The sequence below is a fragment of the Cimex lectularius genome, unplaced genomic scaffold (genome assembly GCF_000648675.2).
Source record: "Cimex lectularius strain Harlan isolate CLEC.00 unplaced genomic scaffold, Clec_2.1 scaffold12, whole genome shotgun sequence".
Classification (NCBI taxonomy): Eukaryota; Metazoa; Arthropoda; class Insecta; order Hemiptera; family Cimicidae; genus Cimex; species Cimex lectularius.
Window position 1 is genome coordinate 2,182,239 of NW_019392875.1, and position 17,801 is coordinate 2,200,039.

Here is a 17,801-nt window from a genome sequence, read left to right on the forward strand (position 1 = left end):
TCATATATTGTATTGATATATTTTTTTTCTAGTCCATATTATTTTCACTTTATTCTTTTGGTTATTTAAATTTTTATTAATTATCTATCGGTTAATTTGCTTTCTTTCTTAATTTATTTATATAATTATATGACTTAAAAAAAAATATATATATGTGGTGAGCTTATAGAATATTTATTCGTTTTCTCAGATTTGTTTAACAGATATTACAATCAGATCCATGATCCGTAATAACTTTCTTTACCGATGGACCATGAATTTATAATTTAATTGAAAACCTTCTATGTTTTATTTTATTGTTTTAAATGATTGAGAGATGCGGTCTGGTGTGACGTAGGTTTTAGAAAAACATTTTCTTTATCATGCCAACGTTTCAACCTTTATTGAGATCATCTTCAGGTCCTGGTATTTATAAACATTGTTTAAATTACACAAATACATGTGGGATGTGAAAAAATGAATTTATACAATGCTAGAAATTTCATTTTTTGACATCTTATATGTATTTGTAAATTTAAACAATGTTTATAAATCCCAGGCCCTGAAGATGATCTCAATAAAGATTGAAACATTGGCATGATAAAGAAAATGTATTTCTGAAACCTATGTCACATCAGACTGCATCTCACAATTTCCAAATAATCATTAACTAATGATCACTAAACACCACACATTTATAATTACTGTTTAATTATTATTTAATGAGGTATTATTTTAGTACATTGATAATAAATAGTAAATTTAAAACTGAACAGTGTGTTTGGTAATAATTGGAACAGTAATATTGAAAGCCTATCAGTCAAGTTGACCGAAGTTGGATGTTGAAAGGTTATCTTTCAACAATGACGATGAAAATGATGGGTCATAATCAACAATGATTTCACAAAAAAATTAAATGCCAATTAAAGTGTCTTATCAGACTGTTTTTGACTGCATCGAAGTTCTAGAAAAATATCTCTGCTAATTAAATGTTTATGATATAGTGTTGTTAAAAAGAACTAGAAAAAAACACTTTAATTAATTGTAAGTACTATAAACCAAGAACTCCACACTTTCTTGATTACTTTACTTTACTTTTAAAATGGTATAGAACAGGGAGGATTTTCGATCTGATCTCCTTCCGGTTTTTCGTTCTGCCAAAATAACATTGTAATACGCTTTGTCTTTTTAAACAAGAAGACACAAAAATGCTTTTTTATTGATTGGTTTACTAAATGAATTGAAAATATTATATACATTTTCGTCCTTCTCAAGAGAAGGTTGGCTTTTCCTATGGTTCTTTTTCACTTATTTAAATCTTACCAATTATATTTTCCTTATATGCACAGCAAAGAATGAAACATTTCCTCGATTAATAGAATATTGAGGTATAACCAGGTATAAGCCAGTTTGAAGATCAATTTGATCTCCCTAGTGGTGGACCGGATTTTTTAGATTTCGACAACCAACGACTTCCAATTTACTATATACAAATATCAAAGAGCACGGGAAGTTCTAGATTTAATAAAATCTACAGAAATACAATCTTTATTTTAATTTAAAAGCCAAAATTGTTTAACATTGTTCGCCATCATAATTTTTGTTTTTTTGCTTCCGATGTGCTCCTGTCTGATCACCTGGTTTTTGCACGAAAAAATGGCCAACTTTGGAAATCACAGAACTGCTCTAATTTTTTTAGAAAATTTTTCCCTAAACAAGCCATTCATCAGTACATTCAAAAATTCTGGAACTTTTGTAAATTTTTGCACTTTTTACGAAAACTTTAAATTGGACTGTGGAGCCAGAAAATCTTTCTTGGGGAGGCACCCGGTAGCAATCGATAGGAAATTTTAATAATCTTTCAATTGGTCACCCTTCACTTTGCTTGATTTCTCAACCGTTTTTGAGTTATTCGCGATTTTTGGGCAAAAACGTGGTTTTTTTTACATGCTCATGGAAAAAACCGATCACTGCCTCTTCTCTCCCTCTCACTCTCTCTCACTTTTCTCTCTTATTCACTCCCTCACTTTTCTCTCTTATTCACTCCCTCACTTTTCTCTCTTTCCCAAAAAATTGAAAAAAAAATATAAACCCTCTCTCTCTCTCACTATCTCACCCTCTCTCATTCACTCCCACACTTTTCTCTCTCTCCCAAAAAATGGGGAAAAAAATTATAAACCGTCTCACTCCCCCCCCCCCCCCGATTTTACCATACATAAACCTATTGTTTCAATACGCATTGAAGCCGAACTGCCACAACACTGTGAAAAAGGAAAGAAATTTTATTGAAATGTTAAAAGTTAAAAAAAGTTGAATTTCCGTGATGAGATAAACAAGTTTTTATGGATGGCAGAAGCATTCCGCATCCCAAAAGCGCAAAGTAAGAATTGTCGCTTCCTGTTCACTTTTCGAAAAAAGTCTTCGGAACAAAAGTTGTAGATCGTTGAATTTGCGAAAAAATGACGGTTCAAAATGTATGCATTCTTGAAAATCGGGAGGGAGAGTGATCGGCTATTTTCCATGATGCACGTAAAAAACCACGTTTTAGCCCAAAAATGGCGAATAACTCGAAAACGGTTGAGAAAACGGGCAAAGTGGAAGGTGACCAATTGAAAGCTTACTAAAATTTCCCATCGATTGCTACAGGGCGCCGCTCCAGGGACTATTTCCTGGCTTCACAGCTCAATTTGAACTTTTCGGAAAAATTGCAAAAATTAACCAGAATTTCTTAATATATTGATGAATGTCTGAAGCTAGGAAAACATTTAAAAAAGGTCATCTTGTTCAGTGTAAAATTTTCTAAAAAATGAGACACGCCTAGTTCTGTGACTTAAAAGGCTGAGAAAACCTGCATTTACAAAGTTGGCCATTTTTTTTCGAGCAAAAACCAGGTGGTCGGTTTTTGTTGATTATATTATACATACGTATGTAAAACCTAAATAAAGTGAAAATGTCTTAGGTCATTATACTTCCTAGTGGTATAAGTTTTAAAAAGATTTTTTTAGAAAATTACTAAATTAGCTTGAATGAACAGTGGAGAAAAATTGGTACAACAGGCTTAGGGAAAAACGCAAATGTTTCACATAATTATTATTCCGACCCTTAAATGACGGTTCCTTAGTGCGGTAAAAACAATAAAACGATCCTTTCTAGCCGTCTTACATCGCGGTCCACCACCTTCTATTCGATCGGGACTTCCTCTGACCCTAAACCGCTTTAAACCATCGTGGTGATTGAGCTCGGCACACCCAGAACTTCTTGGGCTTGGCCAAAGCATCTGCCCGGGCGGGATAACGACTTAATACCATGCTTTTAAGAAAGAAAGTTAATAATTACTTTTTTACAAAAATTTTACACACAAGAAAATAATTTAATAAACCAATTAACTCAATCGACGAGTTAGCTATGCTGGAAAGGAAGAAATTGAACCGATTTTCTTTATTTTTAAGCTAAAGAGTGAAAGGATTAGTATCACTCTAAAAAATAAGTTATTAATCAATTAATTAAGGTTTTTTAGTTGAGATAAAAAAGTCAGTGTCACGAGCGGGATTCGAACCCACGATCTTCGGCCAGATACGCCGCTGCTATACCTACTTCACGAGGTCACGATAGCTCAAGTGGTAGACTTTTTTATCTCAACTAAAAACCTTAATTAATTGAAAGATATTAATTGGTCAAGCGGACCACGAAAATTAGTGAATTTAATAAGATATTAATGTGGTGTTTACATTTTAAATCGACTATTAATTTTTATACCTAGTTATTATGGAAAATAAATAAATACAAATGTCCAATTTTTTTTTATCTTGGAGTGTATACAGGGTGTTACAGGGTTAAATGTCAATATCTGCCATAGTGGCACTAAATGAAATGCAGTTCAGTGCCACCAGAACAATTCTATCTTGGCTCTTTCCTGAGATATTGATAATTTTGTGATTTAAGCCTAAAATCAGATTTTTTTAAACATAAACTCGTAATATCTCAACTTAAGCGTCAAATACAAATCTGACCTTTATTTGGCAAACTACATAACATTTTCCACAAGATAAAAATTCCGTTGAAAAATTCGCGCTTTCGAATGCACAGTAGCCGCTCAAAGAATAGCAAATGGCAAATGTTTTTTTTTTGTAAATACTCAATTGTGGCTCTTGCAATGAATTTTCCATAAAAAATTTCGGGGATTTCACCAAAGTTGCCTTATCTTATAAGTATTTGAAGGACATACTTTTACATATTTTAGAACTTTTCTTAGTGTAATCAACTTTGCAAGATAGAAAAACGTGATATCGAAACCAAGGAGAGCAGCAAGAAAGAACATCGTACATGCCATATTTTTAATGAGAACATTTATTAGTTGGTAACAAAAATCCCTTCTTCTCAGAAAGTTTACATAATTAAAGAAAAATTACAATGAAAATGAACCTTCATTAAATTATGCATTTTTTTGCAAATTAACTGATGCATTGTTCGAAAATAATAAATGTTTTCAAACAAATTGAATTAGAAAAAAATACGTAATTTAATGAAGTTTCATTTTCATTATAGTTTTTCTTTAATTATGTAAACTTTCTGAGAAGAAGGGATCTGATTTTTGTTACCAATTAATAAATGTTCTCATTAAAAATATGAAATATGTTCTTGTCTTGCTGCTCTCCTTGGATTCGATATCACCCTTTTCAACCTTGCAAAGGAGATTACACTGAGAAAAGTTCTAAAAAAATGTAAAAGTGAGTATGTCCTTGGAATGCATATATGATAAGACAACTTAGGTAAAACCCCGAAAATTTGATAGAAAAGTCCCTAACCCCAACGCACATCCCAACCATCCCTAAACGATTTTCTTTAAAAAAATCTGAAAAATGTAACTCAGGAAAGAGTCAAGATAGAACCGCCGTTTTGGTGGCGTTGAACTACGTTTTATTTAGTGAATCCACCAAGGCAGTATTTACATTTAAACCCGTAACACCTAGTATACTGAAAAAAGAAACAGGCCAAGGATTTTTCCCTGAGGAACACCTCCCCTTATCCGAACACAAGGTGAAAATTACGTCCCCTGACTTCTTCCATTGGAACATAAAAGCTGTTCATTACCCTTTGTGCTAAATCCAAGGAATTTTTCCACGTTGTGGACGGGTTTTGTATGAGACATTGAAACACCCTGTATAGCGGAGGAACAGAAGTTAAACTAAAACTTAAAATATTAATTTCTAGGATCTAAACTATAGGAAAAGGCTTTTTTTTTTTTTTTTAATAAATAGATTGATTAAAAGTAAGTCATTAAATTGGACACTTTAAATTAAACATACAGGAGGAATTTATATATAGCTTTAATAAAATATTTAATGTGTGGTGTTTAGTGAATGTTAGTTAATGATTATTTGGAGATCGTGAGATGCGGTCTGGTGTGACGTAGTTATAGAAAAATATTTTCTTTATCGTGCCAACGTTTCGATCTTTATTGAGATCATCTTCTGTGCCCGGGATTTATAAACATTTTTTAAGTTACACAAATACATGTCAGATGTGAAAAAAGTGAATTTATACAACACACATTTATTTTTTGAGTCTAAAATTTCTAGCATTGTATAAATTCACTTTTTTCACATCCTACATGTATTTGTATAATTTAAACAATGTTTATCAATCCCAGGCCCTGAAGATGATCTCATAAAGATCGAAACGTTGGCACGATAAAGAAAATGTTTTTATAAAACCTACGTCACACCAGACCGCATCTCACGATCTCCAAATAATTAAAATATTTAATTATTATTTAAAATAATGTAGTTATGTGTAATTCTTTTATTTGACCTTTGAATTAAACCTAAATATTTATTATTTATTAAGTTTTATTCTGAAGTGTGTACTTTGGGGAGCTAGGCCAGGCCTTACTCATCAGGTCGTCCGTTCAAGTCATCGAGTCAAAGGTCAGAACTGGACGTATATGAAAGGTTACCTCGCCCATATGTGAGCCCGCGACTAAAAATACCATGTGCATATATCAACTTATTCCATATGCAGATTCAGACAAAAGGTCAATTATAAGAAAGTAAATGGGAAGTCAATTATTTATGGGACTGGTGTTAAAACCGAATCCCGGGCAGTACTTGTGGGTAGTCAGAGCGGGACGATCGTTGAACGATCGACTTCCAGGGATGTCGAGGAGGGTCGGCTTGTAAACCGACAATCGCACAGGTGGTTGGAGCAGGAGAGAGTGAGAGCGAGGACGGTAAACGGTTGAATAGTGGGGAGCTTCAATTCAAGCTTCAAGGCCTTCAGTTATCAAGAACGAAGATAGGAACTTCAGTCGACAGCCGTCTCCCGTCAGGGCCGGCCACGCGAAACCAACAGGGCCGAAATGAAGTTCGCCGAACACCTCGCCGCGCACATCACGCCCGAATGGAGGAAGCAGTACATCAACTATGAGGTGAGTCTCGGCCGGTTGAACTTCGTCGCTTTTCGACCGTTGATTATTCCGCACGGTGACTTGCAACCGCTTTGCACGAGTCACGAGACCTTCGGACGAGGCCTGTACTTGGGGGTTCTACGCTCCTCGTTTGTTTGTCCGTTGTGTCATCGACCGGGCACCTTCTGATGATGATGTGAAGTTTGCAATTACATACCCGCATAGTTAATTCTATCTATTCGGCTCCCATATTAATTCACTAAATTTTTGGCATGCTTTTAAATTAATAAATCTTGTCTGGTAAAAAGTAATACTATTTCTATTTGTAAATCCTATTTTCTTTCATGGCTGGCATATTTTTTACTTTGAGTAAATAAATCAAATAAATTGTAGAATATTCATCATGTCTAAGTTTATAGTCAATTTTCCAAATGGTAACATCTATCATAAAAAAATACTTATTTGGTCATACATTGCTCAAATTATCAGTTTATAAACTAAGGAATCCTAGGTTCTTAATTTTACATACAATAAATAAAACATAAAGCCTGGTGAAAACTAATACTATTTCTATTTGCAAATTTTATTTTTTGAGGCTGTATTCACTTACTTCTTTGAGTCAATAAACGGTGTAATATTCATCGTGTCTAAGTTTATAGTCAATTTTCTAAAATCTTAACAGTATATCATAAAAAATACTTATTTAGTCATAGTTTGCTCAAATTATCAGTTATTAAACTAATTATCTATCCTAGGTTCTTCATTATGCAGTCAATGAATAAAAAATGAAACCTCGTAAAAACCAATATCCAATTTTTTTCATAGCTGGTACATTTTTTATTTTGGGCAAATAAATTAAATCAAATACATTAATTTTAGAATATTCATCGTGCCTATGTTTCTAGTTAATTTTAAACTAAATTTTCAATTCTAGTTTNCTAAATTTTCAATCCTATTTCTTAATTTTACATGCAAGAAATAGAAAAATAAAGCCTAGTAAAAACTAATAAGATTTTTATTTGAAAAATATATTTTTCCATGGCTGGTATATTTTTCAATTCGCACCAATAAATAAATAAATTAAAATGCATAAATTGTAGAATATTGATCGTGTGTAAGTTTATAGTCAGTTTCCAAATTTTAACAGTCTATACTCATCAAAATATTTTATTTATTTAGTCATAGATTGCTCTGATTATCAATTATTAAACTAAATTATTCATTGTAGGATTTTTACTTTACAGACAATAAATAAAAAACGAAACTGCGTAAAAATTAATATTCAAAAATATATTTTTTCTTGGCTGGCATATATTTTATTTTAGGCCAATAAATAAACTAAAATGCATAAACTGTATAATATTTTATAAGTTTATAGTCAATTTTTCAAATGTTAACAGTATATCATAAAAAATACTTATTTGGGCATACATTGCTCAAATTATCAGTTAATAAACTTAGGTATGAATCCTAGCTTCTTATTTTTACATTCAATAAATTTTTTAAAAAATCAGGCCTAGTAACAAGCCTTAATTTATAAAACTAATACTGAAAGTCCAATTTTTTCATAGCTGGTACATTTGCTATTTTTACCAAATAAATAAATTTAATTAAATACATTAATTTTAGAACATTCATCGTGCCTATGTTTCTAGTTAATTTTAAATTAAATTATCAATCCTAGTTTCTTAATTTTACATACGTAAATGAAAACTTAAGCCAAGGAAAAACTTATAAAACTTTTATTTGAAAAATATATTTTTTCATGGCTGGTATATTTTTTAATTGGAACCAATAAATAAATAAATTAAATAGCATAAATTGTAGAATATTCGTCGAGACTAAGTTTATAGTCCGTTTTCAAGTTTTAACAGTCTATCTTCAACAAAATTTTTTTTTTTGCACAGATTGCTCAAATTATCAGTTCTTAAACTAATTTATCAATCGTAGGATTTTCATTTTACAATCAATGAAAAAATAATGAAACCGCAAACTAATACAGAAAAATACATTTTTTTATGGCTGGCATATATTTTATTTTGAGCCAATAAAATAATTAATTAATTTAAATACATAAATTATAGAATATTCAACGTGTCCATAGTCCAGTTTATAGACCATTTTCCAAATTTATTTATAAAAAATATAATTTCTTTATTTAGCCATACATTGCTGAAATGATCAGTTATTAAAATAGTTATCAACGTAAGTTCTTCATTTTTCGGTCAACAAATAAAAAAATATTTTTTTATGGTTGGCTTGAGCTAATAAATAACTCAAAATGCATAAATTGTAGAATGTTTATCGTGTCAAAGTTTATAGTCAATTTTACAAATGTGTGTATCAGTAAAATATATTTTTTAAGTTATAGATGCTCAAATCATCAGTTATTAAACTATATAATCAATTTTATCTTTACAGACAGGAAATAAACAATGAATTCTGAAAATATTCCTTTCAAAAAGAGAAAATTTTTTTTCACTGCAATGATTAAAACTACAAGTTTGATTAAGCCTTAAGCTTAATTCTAAAGAATACTATACTTCGTATCAACCATTAAGTTGCCAGAGTTGAAACCTTGTTCAATTTAAGTTTATTTATGATTTAGAAATAAAATAAATAAATTTAATTTTAAGTTTTTATATGTGGATTTTTTCTTATTGTACTCATTTTTTCTATATGTAAAACATTTTATTTATCTATCTTGTATTTTCTATTATTCTATTTAAAGTTGCAAAAAATACAAAAGAGACAAATGAAAATACATCAATAAGTTCAATAGTCGAAAAAATTGATTACATGTTAAGTAAAATGCTTTAACGAAAAGTGTTTGTTTTATAAAGTCTGACCATTTTAGGATCAGGATCCGCCTGATTTCGCCGTTTTTGGTTAATGAGTTTTCTATTTCACCAGTCGATTGTACCGGTTCATTTGCCTGGTTATGAAAGATTTTTGTCCGGACTTGTACTTTGTCCGTCAGAAGTTGAAACACCCAAGATTTGAAAAAATTTACAAAGTGGCTAGGAACATCCTGCTCTGTACATGTACTTGCAGGTCCTCTTGAAGCCTGGGATTATCTCAAGTACAAAACCGTATTTAAGTAATTTTTTTTCAACCGGGATCCCTTGACCGTAGTTTGGTTTAAAATAAGCGATCCGCATGTCGTTTGTGGTGAAATTTAAACATTGAAGATTTATTATATGTAACAAAAAGAAAAACCTCAAGGCTTACAAGTTATATATAAACCTTGTTAATTCTCCTGACGAGTTGCTTTATAAGCAGGAAATAAAGATCAATAAATACAATTTGTACGAATTATTTTTGTTTTAGACGTAAATTAATTAATAAAAGCAAAATTAGTTATGCGTGATATGAAAACAACACGATAAAATCAAAAAGATTTCACCTCAATATCCTAAGGTAAATTATAAAAGGGTTTTTCGTCTTTGTTGGTAACTTACAACAAAACAACAAAAATGCGGTCTGTCTTTTTTTGTCTGTCACTGTGTACATACTGCGCTGACAGCTGTACGTTCAACATTCAGCTCTTTCATCAGAGAACAAATAAAATTAATAGTGATTTTGACAGCCTACGAGAGAATAAACAATATTATCTTGCGTCAAGATCATGGGAAAGTGATATAGCTGTTTGTTTATGACACAAGCTCTTGAGGCGTTTTATCAGACGTTATCCCCAGGAAAATTATAGATCTCTGAATTAGATTTAACACAAAAATGTAAATTATTATTTCATATTAATTGAAAAGTCTCTTAAAGATGAAAATTCAGTTATTAAGTATAACACATATCTATTTTTATTAAGTAAAGATTAATCTGATTATTAAACAAAACATGTAGTAAGAATTCTTATCTCAACCATAATCGCGATCTGGCCCGATGACGCTAAAAATGCTATTAAAAATATGATTAAAATGACATGGATTGCTCGGATCGACAGAGAAGCTCTTATGTATCAAGGTTGATAGATGGACTCGGAATATCTGAATCGACGAAGAGCGATACGCGACTAAGAATAGGCCATGCGGGGCCACTGCAGGGCAGAAGACCGCGTATGTTTCCGTCGTGTACAGAAAGTTCTCGATGTGTCTCAGCTTTTATATTGATTGATATCTCGTTTAGTAATGTTTGTTGAGAGTGAATTTATTTATTAGCGTGAATGCGTGTTGTACAATGTACTGACGGTACAATATTGAGTTCTCTATAAACCCTTAATTAGATTAGTTCATAGTAAGTGTAATGAGTTGAGCTTAAGTAATTATGTAGTTAAATAAACAAAAAAAAATTAAAAGGGTTCGCCACGTTTCGTTCGTCACCTTGTAGACCACGTCACAAAGTTTCAGAAAGGTTTTACCAATTGAACATAAACAGAACGAAATAAAATGCCATGGAAATTAATTCGGATAGGGCTTTGATCATTGACAATATATTTTATATACATTCTGTATAGCTTGATCATATCAGCCCCCATCATGTCAACCTCCAATGCATGTGAGGGTCGATGGGGTACTCGATATTTCGTAATCGGCCTTCTCATTCACACAAAAAAGAATTTACACAAACCAATTTATATACATACATAACACTGTAGAACTACATAAAAAGTATATATGATAGTTACTACAGTTATGGGGAAACATACCCGCTTCCCTTAAAAATCATAACTATCCGCTCTCGTGCGCAAGGACTGACTGTCTTTATTTTGGTGCCATGCCTACTCGCTCCCTGTAATTGACCAAGGTGTGGCACTCCTATGCGGATGCGAGGTTTGCCCCAGCAGCCGACCTTGTGTCAATCGGGTATGGCCTATCCACAAACGGGTGAGCACGATCCCTTATGTGTGTTTCAGGCCTTCGGTGGACCATCGCTCAGTCATGCCCTTGACACGCAAGAGCTTCGCGGACAATCCGGAACAGAACGCGGTGGTCCTTCCAACCCGAGCTGTCTGGGTATCCAGATAACTACTAACTAATTATACTACGTAGTACCACATACGGAAAAAACTTTTAAAATTAACTATTCAGAAATCGTGAGATGTGATCTGGTGTGATGTAGGTTTCAGAAAAACATTTTCTTTATCGTGCCAACGTTTCGATCTTTTCTGAGATCATCTTCAGGGCTCAAAGTGTTGTGTTGGTGCCCGACTCTCAACACGACACGCAAGAATGGCACAATCACACAGAAGACTAACGCTTTGAGCCCTGAAGATGATCTCAATAAAGATCGAAACGTTGGCACGATAAAGAAAATGTTTTTCTGAAACGTACATCACACCAGACCGCATGTCACGATTTCTGAATAATTATCGATTAACGGTCACTAATCACCACACATAATACTAACTTTTTACCGAGGCGTTCTTCCTCAGTATATTTCTCTAAGAGCACGACTAGAGGGTCCACCGAGAATCTGTCACGAAAAACCGAAACCGCGCTCAGGTAGTCGGTACAGACGAGACAGACATATAGTTGCGTTGTTGGATGGCAGAAAAAATTCTCGTGTGTTTACCAGAAGGAAATAAACCATTTTAAAATCATATCTATGCTCGTGTACAAATATCAAAATGGCGAAACACGAAGATTAAGAACATGCCTAGTTAAAAAGTTAAAAAGACTATTTAATAGTACTACAGTTCTATTTACATTCCAATTTTGAACTAATAATAGTGGAGTAAAACAGAAAATCTAGTAAATTTTTTCCAATTTTAAACATGAGCAATAATAAAAAAATTGTATGTAATTAGCCTCGTTTTACTGGCTATTTTCCTTATATTTTTCAATTGATTTCCCAAAGGTTTTGTCTGTGTAACTTTTCCAGAATAAAATATAATATTTTCTTGTAATAATTATGATGTTTACAAGTATTTTAGTATTATTTCTTTTTTTAAACAAACATATAATCATAAATTGCTTTTATGCTTTTGACATTTTTGAATTTATAAGAAAGTAGCTGTTGTTTATATTAAAAAGTATAACCATATAACCATATAATTCAGTTGATTGAAAAATTGGTCAATATTGATATGTTTTAACATTTTTATCAAGGATTAGTTATTTTAAAGATTTTGCAAAAAATAAGGTAATCTAAAAAGAAAGAGGAAAACGTTTTCTCTTGGTATTTTAATTTTAATTAAAAGTACTCGTTTTCGTTTTCACCCACAGATTCGATTAAATTCAGGGTTTATTATTTTAAAGAAAATGTTTAAAAATTATTTATCCAACGTTGCAAAATAACAAAAAAAAATCAATAGAATCAACGTCAGAAAGTTATAATTTTATCACAAATTCAAGCATCGCGAAGAAAATATCTTCTGTTCCGCAATGTAATTGTTATCAGCATTGGGAAATTATTGCGATTTTTATTGAGGCTTAGTTTTGTGATATAAACTGACATTAAATACAGAATAACGTGTACAAAGCCCTGTTGAAAATCGAAAGTAGGCTAGAAATTAGAAAAGAAAACGTTTAAAAATAGATTAAACCTTGTAAGCCGTAAAATATATTGCAGTCGCAAATTTTAAGTAGATAAGTTGTCAATTTTTTATCACACAAGAAAGCCATATGGTTAAATGTTATCGCTATTACTTATCAGAACTTTTTTTTAAAAGATTTCGTGAACTTTTGATTTTGACCGCTCACCGGAAGTTAACTCGTATCAATTTGTAAATTAGACGTGAATTTAATTAAATTAAATAAATAAAAAATGTTAGCTGTACCTCATCCTAGTCCGCCAATTCTCGCTGTGTGTTTTACCATTCGCATTTAAGCAATTATTTTATAATCGGGTTTTCTGGTATCACACTGACAAATTTATCAAAATATGGATAATAGTGGATTTATTAATTTTATTGATAAATTCAGGTATCACAAGTACAAAATCTATGAAATCTAATACCAATTTTCCAATATCCGTAAGTTAAAAATATTCTTTCATTTTTAAAATACGTTTCATAATTAATTTGTATAGGTTTTATGGACAATTTCCTTATTTTTTTTAAGCAATTTTATTATGGAAAAGAAAATGGATATTTAAATAAAAAATTTAAAAAAATTCCGACTAAGTTTTACTTTTTCCATTCATCTAAATGTTTTCTATTCTAATGGCACCATCGGATTTGCTATATCTTAAAGAGCAAAAATGTTATGACGGTTTTAATCTAAAAAACAGCGTTGTATAAAAATTCATTTGTAAATATCTCCGAAGCAATTGAGAATTTTTTTAAAAGTTTAGAACCCATTACAGTTCGTGGTCCGATTGACCAATTAACTTTTTTCAACTAATTTTTATGAAAGGTATTGGTTGAGATAAAAAAGTCGGCGTCACGAGCGGGATTCGAACCAACGACCTTCGGCTCAACACGCTACTCAACACTACTCAACACTCCAACCACGTGAGCTATCATCAGCTCAACAACTCGTTTTATTTTTGGGTTTCTTTAACAAAATGAAAAAAACTACTGTAGGATATAAAAGCTTAGTAGGGTCACCGGAGGATACCTAAGGCTGGATAATTTCAGATAATTAATTAATGTTATTATTAATTTAATAAATTCGGGTTTTCATCGACAAATCCTGTAAGAATTAAATTGGGAAATTTCAGTGATGTTCAGTCTAATGATGTTATGCTTTAAAGATGATCCATCCGTCTTTCAAACGGACGTGTTTTCTTTAAAAAAACAAAAAACAAAAAACCTAGCCATGACGTACGAACGTAAAATAACATTAATTAATAATCATTAGTAAATATTTATTTTAAAGTAAAAAAACGGTTTCAAAAGTACGAAACCGCAAGTTCAAGTTAAACAGGCTCATGTGTCCGACTGTACAAACATCCGTGACAGCACAAGGCTGTTTTGGTGACACTGCTAAAATTTTTGCCGTCTGAGCCGAGCCATTTGACTCAGTATTTTTTTAAACAGAAAATCTAACAATTTTTAAGGAACTTGAAAAATTAGTCGATGAATCTCCCATTAGATAGTGATAAATAAGTTTTTAAAATGATTCCTTTAATCAATTCATTTTGTGTTTAATCATGAAACGATCCAGTTTTTGTCATTTCAGCTAGAATTGTAATCTGCATTCAAACCTGAGTAATTGTCAACAAATGGGCTATCCAAATAAGATAATGTAATAACCTTGAAAAACATAAGCTTTTTTCCTAGGAAAAAATGATCGTTAGTGGAAAAATAAGGTTTGAATAAGAAAATCATGCTCAAGAGTTGGAGAATGCATTCCTTTTTCTTTATTGGTATTGACAATAAAATAAAAATAATTACTTTTCAAAATAAAATTACGTCCCGTTTTTAAGAAAAACACAAAATTAGGGGAAAAAATTGACGAGAAGAAAAAATCCACCTTAATCCCCAGATTTGATACTAACGAGGAGTATGCCGTAGCGTAAAAACAGGACGTTATTACAATTAATTAAGGTTTTTAGTTGAGATAAAAAAGTCAATGGCACGAGCGGGATTCGAACCCACGATCTTCGGCTAAATACGCCGCTGCTCTACCACTTGAGCTATCGTGACCTCGACCCACTCGGACACTTCCCATCTCAACCCCACCTTATGAGTTTTCCCTCCTTTTTGCCATTTTTCAAATGTCGTGTAATTGGTTTGGATTCTCGGCGACAAATGAAATGGCCACGGAGAGCTTTAGTGAAGTATACTTCATTTTAATTAATTAAATTCACTAATTTCGTGGTCCGCTTGACCAGTTAATATATTACAATTAATTAAGGTTTTTAGTTGAGATAAAAAAAGTCATTGGCACGAGCGGGATTNCACTTGAGCTAAAGAGTATCTAATCGAAGATCGTGGGTTCGAATCCCGCTCGTGCCATTGACTTTTTTATCTCAACTAAAAACCTTAATTAATTGTAATTTATTATCAATATGAATAAAGAAAAAGAAAAGCATTCGCCACATTTTTAGCATGATTTTCTTATTCAAACCGTATTTTTCCACTAATGATCGTTTTATCCTGGGAAAAAAGCACATGGTTTTCAAGGTTGTTATATGAAGAAGTTTGTCAAACTTGGAACTTATTTATCACTGTTATGTCGTCTTATGGGGAATTTATACCTCTTTCTAATGGTGCTATTGTATGGCGATTTGCTATAACTTAAAGAGCAAAAGCGTTATGACGGTTTTAACATAAAAGACAGCGTTTTGGAGAAAAGAAATTAATTTATAAATATCTCCGACACTTAATTTTTTAAAAATAATCTGCCCGGTAAGATTTATTATGTAATAAATTGAGGAAAATTCCCATCTGGTTTCAAAATGTGCCACATTTGTAACAAATTCTTAAATGGCAGGAAGTAAAAAAATCAATAAATGCCAAAGTCTACAAATAGCACAGTTGAAACCTTACAAAGGCGAGATTTAGACCTAAAATTCTTAAAAATGCTATGTTTAGGCAGCGAAGAAAAGAGGAAAATAGACAAATATAAAAAAAATACAAAATTACAAGGAAAATATAATTAAAATATTTTGAGTTTTTCTTTTCGACTCAAATCTGACCATGTGTTTCGTAGTTTTTGGTAAAAAAAGTTTTCGCACTTCACGACTTTGCTTGATTAAACTAGTGACTTTTGACCGTTTCTCGGGCATCTTTGTTGTTAATCTATGACGGAAATAGAGACTGTTCTGTTTTCTCGTTCTCTCTTTTTTTTTCTTTTTTTTTAACTCTGTCACAATTCATGTACTGTACCGCCAGTTGCTAACAATTAAAAGTTTTTGCTACTGTACAAGAGAATAAACAATACTATCGTTCTGAAAGATCATGGAAATGTGATATAACAGTTAATTTATTACTCTTACTTACGAACTTTTATCAGTCGTTTTACGATAAATTAGTTATTTTAAGATAGGTATCTAGAATTCGTCCAATACGCAAGTTTCTGTTTTTCTAATTAGATATTATTAACTTAAAGGAGCTAATTTCTGTAAAAATAAGGTTAATAAAGGACGATTTACTTTGTTTAATAAACAACAACCCATTATAGCTGAATTTCTGAACCTTCCGAACTTAACTGTCCAATCTCAAATTTATAATAATCGATAAGATCTATTGAAAAAATATTTAAAATTTATATCAAAATATAAAAAAAGATTTCTGTCAGAATAAAAATTTATACACTGTTATTTACCAGCCCATGCCAGTAGGTCAAAAACTGCTGTAATAGACCATTTTAAACCAAAAAACTTTTTTTAACAAGAAAATTTCTTAAAATTATTACTTAAGAAACTTAATTTATGAGAGTATATATTTTTTCAATCTGAACGGCGTAGGGTAATTTATAGAATTTATATATTTTTTATTATTTGGAGATTGTGAGGTTCGGTCTGGTGTGACGTAGGTTTTAGAAAAACATTTTCTTTATCATGCTAACGTTCGATTTTATTGGGATCATCTTCAGGGCTCAAAGTGTTTGTTTCCGTTTAGATGTGTCATTCTTGTGTGTCGTGTTGAGAATGCCCTATATTTTTTATCCTTGGGTTCGTCTTCACGCGCGGGTTTGTTGAATTACTCAAACGCGTTCCGGCATTGCGCCATCTTCGGTGAGGTACTGTCACTTTGTCTGAGGGATTAAACTTTTATTTTCACGGCATTTGGCGAGCCTTGTCTGAAGTTTGTCATTCTTCACGCCGTGGGAACGTAAAGACTCGTTATTGCTCGAAGTGGCTCGGCCTTTCCCATGTATTGCCGGTAAATGCTCCGACATCAAAGCCTCAGTACTGATCGAGTGCCGTTGTGGTTTGTTGCAGTCGGTCCAATTTATTCTGAACTGAATTCATTTTTCAAAATTTATAAATCATAATAGAACATTGGGATCTTTTCCGTTAATGTGCCTCCGCCCAATCGACCGCGCTCGGTGACAGGGATCGAGACAAAAGTCAGGTCTCTGGGCTTCCGCTCTTATCCTATGTTATCTTATGTTTTGAGACAAGGTGTATTGTAATCCTGTTTAAAAAGATAGTTCCTACTCACAGTAAGTTGTTTTGCAACAATCCGGATTTCGAGCCTTTTAACTCATCATCAGGTTGAAGGACTTCTACAACCTGATGATGAGCTAAAAGGCTCGAAATCCGGACGTTGCAAAACAACTTACTGTGAGTAGGAACTATCTTTTTAAAAAGGATTGAATACCACACTCACTCCATCATTTATCATTTCTATTAAGGTGTATTGTTGTATACCATTGTATTGTATGTATTGGTATATTGTGTTATATACCAGTTAGCAAAGAGTTCGGTGTTAAATAAAAATGAACTTTCTGGCACTATACGACGTTGTCAAAACCAAGGAATCGGCAGTTCGTTTCCTTTAGGAAAAGGGGCTTCTTCCGATGGCTGTGCGATGTACAGGAAGACACGACGCGAGGCTGCATTTGAT

At 32.1% G+C, this 17,801-nt stretch overlaps 1 protein-coding gene across 1 annotated transcript in view; it reads left to right on the plus strand.

Annotated features, from left to right (window-relative positions):
* Window positions 1-5,942: 5,942 nt before the first annotated feature.
* The window catches only part of LOC106673903 (xenotropic and polytropic retrovirus receptor 1), a 39,413-nt gene continuing 27,554 nt past the window's right edge, over window positions 5,943-17,801 (plus strand). The window contains exon 1 of the mRNA XM_014406287.2: window positions 5,943-6,406. Within this exon, the coding sequence (XP_014261773.1) occupies window positions 6,338-6,406 (69 nt within the window). The 5' untranslated portion in view covers window positions 5,943-6,337. The remainder of the gene's footprint in view (window positions 6,407-17,801) is intronic.